The following is a 7,032-nucleotide window of genomic DNA, read 5'->3' on the forward strand; positions in this document are numbered from 1 at the left end:
ATTTATTTATTTATTTATTTATTTATAGTTTTTTTAAATATTTCTGAAGTTAAACTTTACATTCTATATATAGAGAGCTCAATGCTTAACCTGTTCATACAAATTTATGTCATATGTATGAGCCAAATGCTTAACCTACTCATTATTATGAATCTGCTTTAAAACAATATGCACAATATGCATTGTATAGAGTGCTGTATAAATCAATAAAGATAACAAACTTTAAAATTATATGCAAGATGGATGCCAATATTATTTACTCTAAATTCAGGCCATTAAAATATAATGTCCATTTGTTGTTAATTGCAAAAAGTCAATATCATTTTTTATTAGAAAGTACATAATGCAGGTCCAGAAAATGGCTGCGATGGAGATGGTCACAGAGAGTCCACTGTGTCTAGTGCTGACCCGGCCTACACCGCACAGTCTGCCACAGCCTGTGAGAGAAATGCATTTGATACAGCTAGCTATGTAGGGGTTTATCAGTTACACAATTAACTCTGGTTTCAGAGAGCTTTAGGTGAAGATTTTCCCATAATTTGCTTCTTTGTGTTTTTTTCTGGTTTTATCAAAATTATGTAACATTTTGGGGCAAATATGCAAAACAATAAACCAAAACTTGAAACTAAAATGGCAAATATCTCCACAGCTACAGTAAATTTTCCAGGAGAACTGATATAAGCTGGTATAAATGTGAGCCAAACAGCACAGAATATGAGCATACTGAATGTGATAAACTTAGCTTCATTGAAATTATCAGGGAGCTTCCGAGCAAGAAAAGCTAAAACAAAACACAAGATTGATAGCAGGCCAGTATAACCCAGAACAGCCCAGAAACCGAAAGCTGAACCCACGTTACATTCTAGAATTATCTTTTCTCTATAATAGCTTAAATTCATATGTGGGAATGGAGGGGATATTGTTAACCAAAGCCCACAGACAATCACCTGTATTAATGTTAAGGAAACAACGCTGAGTCGTTGTTTTGCAGGCCCAAACCATTTCATGACATTACTTCCTGGAAGTGTAGCCCTGAAGGCCATTAAGACTACTAATGTTTTCCCCAGAACACAAGAGATACAGAGGACAAAAGTGATCCCAAATGCTGTGTGACGCAACATACAGGACCACTCAGTGGGCTGACCTATGAAAGTAAGTGAACAGAGAAAACACAGTGAGAGTGAAAAGAGCAACAGGAAGCTCAGCTCTGAGTTATTGGCTCTGACAATAGGCGTTTCCTTATGAAGATAAAACAGAAAAGATACCATTGCTGTTAATAACACCCCAATGAAGGAGAAAATACAAAGCACCATCCCCATGATTTCTGTATAGGAAAGGAATTCAACCACTTTTAATACACATCTGTCTCTGCTTTCATTCGACCAGTACTCCAAATCACAAGAAAAGCAGTCACTAGAATGTGTGAAGGAATTTCAAGAAAAGATTGTTTAAATAGAAAATGCATCATACTGACCAAAGGACAGCATTACACTCCGCTTTATCATACTTTCATGAAAGTAAACCAGCATGTACTATTTTACCTGTGTCATTACTGATTTCTCCTTCTGCACATGGAATACAGTCATAACAGCAGACAGGTCGCCCCTTTTGCACAGCCTTCCTAGTTCCAGGGGGGCAGCTTTTACTGCACAAGGACACAGGCAACTATAGCAAAATGCTGTTGTCAGTAAACTGCTCAAATAATGGTTTGAATAGTTAAATTAATTGCTTGTGTTCATGAAATGCTTAAAGTATTGATGTACCTGTCCACTCTTTCCTGCCCATAGCATGTGTTCCTGATTGACCTGAAGATGTTGTTCTGAAGGTAGTGAACTGTCATAGACACCCACATGCCTAAACTGCAGAATTCCATCCTCAGCAGGCTGCCAGTTCACTAGGTCATATCTCGCCACTGGATCACCACTTGCATCAAAAAGGATATTCTCACCTGTTTTCAAAGTGAAGTTCACATCTCTCATATACTGCAATACCTGAAAAGAAAAGGCCAGAAGCATTACCATTTCAGTTTGATTTTCCTACTCTTACTTACTTACTTAATTTATTTATTTATTTATTGCTCTTACCTTTTTTGGTATGGGCAGCTCTCCTTTGCTGCTGTTGGTCAAGGATTTAAAGTATTTTAAAACATTATGCAGTGTGTTTGCAACAGCATACACTGCAGTGTACACTTTATGTTCTATTCGTAGCTCTGACAAATCAGTGTATTCATTTTGCAACCCCGCCAGTTTCTCTGAACCTGTACAGCCACCACTGGCACTGGTCCTAAAAGAGCACTGAAAAGCTGTTTCCCAAAATTCTTTCAAAAGTTCATTTTTTAGTTCTTGATTAGGGTTCACATTTACTAGGAACTCGTGCAGGCCCACAAGTTTGGCATTCACCACAGCGAAGCCCACAGCTCCAGAAAGGAAACTGTATTCCTTTGTTTCTGCAAGATTTCGAGATGTTATCCAGGATTCACTGCCAATCCACTGCAGCCCTGTGATGTTGTGTTCTGCAATTACTTTCACAAGAGGGACAAAATCTCCTAATGAGATAAAAGCTACCACCACCCTGGCTGTCCCTTTTTTTATCACTTCCATTGTCTTCAGAAACTGGTCTTGTGGATCATTTCTTAATATGGTCTCTGAGTACTCAATACAAATCCCTTCTTGTTTTGCAGCCTCTTCAAATGCTGCTATCCCATTATTACCATAGTCATTGCGACTCCTGATCGTCCCAACCCAGGTCCAACCAAAATACTTGACAAGCTGAGCCAGTGCTCTGCTTTGGTAATAATCACTGGGTATTGTTCTGAAGAAGGATGGATATCTTTTTCTGTTACTCAGGCATGCACATGTAGCAAAATGACTGACCTGCAAGAAGCAGAGTCCAGAACCACATAATTTTCAGATGCTTTTTCCCTGTTGTTAATGCACTATAAATCATCACTATGCAGCTAACATAATTGTTATAAACACAACTAGAATCACATTTTTGTTAACATTTTGTTTAAAATGTACACTTATTTTCACTTGGTTACATTTAATTTGATGCATTGTTTTTGGTGCATGTTCCAGAAGTTCATATTTATCTGCTATTTGTTGTCTTGCTTAATTAGTATAGGTAAGAGTTCTTACAACAGGTATGTTGAATGGCCCAACCACAGTAGCCAAGCCTATGGTAGGAGAGGATGATGACTCTCCAACAATGGCCTGAACAGCTGGTGATCTAGAGCAGGCTATATCACTCAAAATTTCTGCATAGCCATTCATCAAAGCCATACCTGATTGGATAGCCAGAGCTATAGAGCTACAGGCATCATATATTTTATAGCCCAAAGAAACACCAGGCAACAGCTGTGTGCTGTTATTTATCTCCTCAATGGCAAAAATAAATGTCTGAGCAAATTTAAATTCACGTAAGTTCAACCTGTGAAATAAAATCATTAGACGTGTAAAACTGCAGAGAAGAATCAGTTAATTTTGTTGTTGTTGTTGTTGCTATTGTTTCATCATACAGACCTGACACATGTTGTTGGCTCTGGTTTGGAAGTGAAAGGATGCATCTTTAGCAGAGCACTTCTGTGAATTGAGAAAATTGCCCCAATGTTGATGTCTCTTTCTGCAGAAAGTACAGGGAAGGCAGGCTGACCAAGCAGACTGCAGACTTGTGCTGAAGCTGGCACAAATACACCATGCACCACCACCAGCAGTAGCAGCAGTGACATAGTTCTCTTTGCCATGCCAATAGTATGTATGTAGGGCAGGAACCTCTGAGGCAGAACTGGAACAATGTGCTGCATTTTATTGTATCTTATAATGCCCTGTGGGATTGTTATTTTTTTTTTTTTTTTTTTTTGAACAATTTACATTTATGAAGAAAACAGCATTCTGGGGAAAATTACAGTCTTGCTTACATTATTTTAAATATCTCTTTGTACAAGATATAATTTTGTACCATCATGTTCTGAAAAGGAAAATTAAAGTTAAACAACAAAAGAATCTGTTTCATACATTTTTAAAGAGGTTGTGAAAATAATAATAAAAAAAAAAACGTTCTTGATATTTACACATAGGTTACCCTACAGTAAAAACATAATGCAAGTTTCCAAACTCAAAACTAACACCCCAGTTTAAAATATGAATTATTATTTTCTACTCTTCTGAAATGCCAGTATTTGTAATTAGGATTTTCTGGTGAAGAAGACGCCAGTCCTGTATCTGTCCACTTTATGTTTAATGCTGAAGTACGCTGTTTTCTTTGAATGTGCAAGACTTCAAATAGGCACGGTAGAGATTTCATGAGAAGAATAACAAATGTGTTTATAATCAAGACAATGAATTCAAATCATTGTGTAAGAAACATCAGCTTTCAATGTTAAGCAGCAAAACAGCTGTTTTGTACACCTAAAAATAACTGGAAGTGGATGACACCGGAAGCCAGACACATTAAATTTTAAACTGGCCACCCCTGCTCTCACGGGAAAAATAAGGTTGATAAACTTCTGAACATCTGGTACTGGAGGAGGCGTACAATCTCTGAACAGAAAAAAATATATGATGCCTGTAGCAATCTCTGTACATCTGAGTAGCAACAGTGAGCTGAAAGATAACCAGCAACCGGCTAGACTCCAGAGCCAAATCGTCACCTTAGAATTATAACATTTTTGTCAAAATTGAGTTATTCACAAATTCTTATTCGGTGACAACTTATTTACATTATGTAATGTTTGTTTTATAAGCTGTGTACATTTTGGGCCTTTTTTTAGAAAACAAAAATGATTCTATCTGCAGAAGTCTATGGAATGCAAAAACTTTCATTGAAGATATTGAAGCTCAATATCTCAAAAGTACTCAGAATGCAGATAGAACCTTATAATTCTAGGGCGACAAAATCATTGACAGGGAAGCCATCAACATTAATTCATTCACCATCACACTGTCCCTCCTCAACCTCTATATAGTTACCCTAATCTCACGCAGTTTTTTTGAATGACAGACAAAGTTGTACCTGGATCAGCACATATGTGAGAAAGACATCTTGCATGGCCAAGCATATTTGACAAAAGAAATCCGTTTATGAATGACAAAGGTGTTAATACAAATACAAATACAAGTGGGCACAAGTCACTCAAATGTGTGCAACATAATAGAATTTCAGTAAAAGATGTACCTTATATATATATATATATATATATATATATATATATATATATATATACACACAATCTGCCAAACGCGCAGGTCTATGCAGAAATCAAATGATAAAGATAGCTCTGAAAACAACAGGACGCTCTGCAGTGCCAATTTGGGGAAAAAAAAAAAATAAATTAAAAAAAAAAAAAAAAAACAGGCTTTGCAATGCCTTCCTTCTGAACCTACCGTTAGGAAAGAGTGCATGAAGTCCCAGACCGCGTTAGTAAGAACTCTGTCCTTTGCTTACTTCATTTTAATAGCAAATTAATTTACAGTTACCCATAGCGTTAGCGGCGCAATGCTTGTTCCTATATCTCAGGGAACTGAGGTTACGTCAGTAACCAAAGCGATACAATTCAACGTGGTGTTGTTACTAAAAGACGGTGCTGTGCCGACTATATTGGATCCAACAGTGATGTCACAACAAAAGTGTGAGTAACTGTTTTCATCACATAGTCACTATTGTTTTGTCTTTTCTTACAGATAGTTTGATATGTACTGAGTTATGTGTTTTAAACCTAAATCAAAGCGGCGTCCATCTATGAGAAGTGAATGTACAGTGCGCAGCACAAATGCTAAAACTTAAATTCAGCAATTACTCTTTACTTAGATGATGTTAGGGTTCATTTGAGATATAATGTTCCAACAAGCCTGCTTGATCAATTACCAAAGAAGAATGTCAAAATTATTCAGGAAAATAAGATTTTCAACAGGTAAGTAAATCGAACCAAAACCTTTAAAGACAAATAATTTCCTGACCATTAAAAGTGTTATATAGCACACTGAATCATACTCAGACTTAACGCTGGAAACAATGGAGCCACTTGGGAGAAAACTGCTAGGAGACTTATTTCATAGCATAAAAGAGGACAATGGTACAAGAGGAATACCAAATTATTGTTTCAAGTGTGAAAACATAGCAGAAGTACCACTGACATTCAAAAACAATGGACTTGTGACAAGGATCCTGAAATAATCAGGTCTTCACTTTAAATTTTCATCTAGTAATGAGTGAATTTTTGCTAGAAAAAGAGCAGGAGAAATACCATGCAAGTGTCTCAGAGCCAGCAAAAGCTATGAAAGAGTGACACTTTATCTCACAGAGTAAGATGCAGAGTGCAGAAGTGACATGCATGGTTGTTGTCACCACTAGAATTACCTACTGTAGCCAAACACAATAAACTCATTTAACCTCTTCCAAGGACCATATTTACAAAATATAGACTTCTGGGAATCAATACTCTGGTCTCAAGAGACCAAGTCAATCATTTCAGATCCAAAAGCATCCAAAATGTTCTGGTGTTGCTAGAGGAGGAGTACAGTGAGAGGTGCCTATTTTCTACAGTGTTGTTCAGTGGTAGTAAAGCTCTTAAATAGGAATGTATGAGTGCTGAAGGTGTGAAGTAGTTGTGCTTTATCAATGCTGTCATGAATTCACACACCACTGTGCGATGCAATACAAAAACTTGAAATAGAAGATGCTACCCTCTCCTCATTCCCTGCATTGTTGGACATTTTTTCAGCATGACAATGAAGATAATCACTCTCCCAAGGTGAAAATCCTTCAGTGGACATGTATTTCACTCAATCTTACTGCTCTTGAGCAGCGGTGTGGGATTCTGTAGACAGAAACAGAGACTTGGGCAGACTTGACCGACTCAAGGATGACTTGAGTGGTCTCAACAGACTCTGCGGTGACTTGAGTGGGCTTGTCCAGCTCTGAAATGACTGGTGTGAACTTGACTGGCTCTGAACTGGCAAGAACAGGCTCGACTGGCTCCGAGACCGATACGGTGTTCTGGGCTGCTCTCTTCCTTCTCGACTTGTGCTTCTTTGG

General features: G+C 37.6%; 1 protein-coding gene across 1 annotated transcript; it reads right to left on the minus strand.

The window, feature by feature from the left end:
- Window positions 1-321: 321 nt before the first annotated feature.
- LOC127180820 (extracellular calcium-sensing receptor-like) lies at window positions 322-3,742 on the minus strand. The gene is made up of 7 exons (XM_051135126.1): window positions 3,522-3,742; window positions 3,138-3,429; window positions 2,085-2,873; window positions 1,764-1,991; window positions 1,542-1,665; window positions 948-1,420; window positions 322-437 (listed from the first exon to the last, which is right to left on the minus strand). Exons 1-7 carry the CDS (start codon window positions 3,740-3,742, stop codon window positions 414-416), a joined length of 2,151 nt encoding a protein of 716 aa, XP_050991083.1. The 3' UTR covers window positions 322-413.
- Between the last annotated feature and the right edge of the window lie 3,290 nt (window positions 3,743-7,032).

The sequence above is a fragment of the Labeo rohita genome, chromosome 18 (assembly GCF_022985175.1).
Source record: "Labeo rohita strain BAU-BD-2019 chromosome 18, IGBB_LRoh.1.0, whole genome shotgun sequence".
NCBI classification, from domain to species: Eukaryota; Metazoa; Chordata; class Actinopteri; order Cypriniformes; family Cyprinidae; genus Labeo; species Labeo rohita.

Bases quoted from the DNA above. Each gene is read 5' to 3' on its own strand.
- LOC127180820 (XM_051135126.1), bottom strand. From the start codon at position 3,742: ATGGCAAAGAGAACTATGTCACTGCTGCTACTGCTGGTGGTGGTGCAT. The intron at 2,874-3,137 runs GTAAGAACTCTT...TGCTTCTTGCAG, and splicing joins GGCCATTCAACATACCTGTT to GTCAGTCATTTTGCTACATG. The intron at 1,666-1,763 runs GTACATCAATAC...ATTTTGCTATAG, and splicing joins GGGCAGGAAAGAGTGGACAG to TTGCCTGTGTCCTTGTGCAG.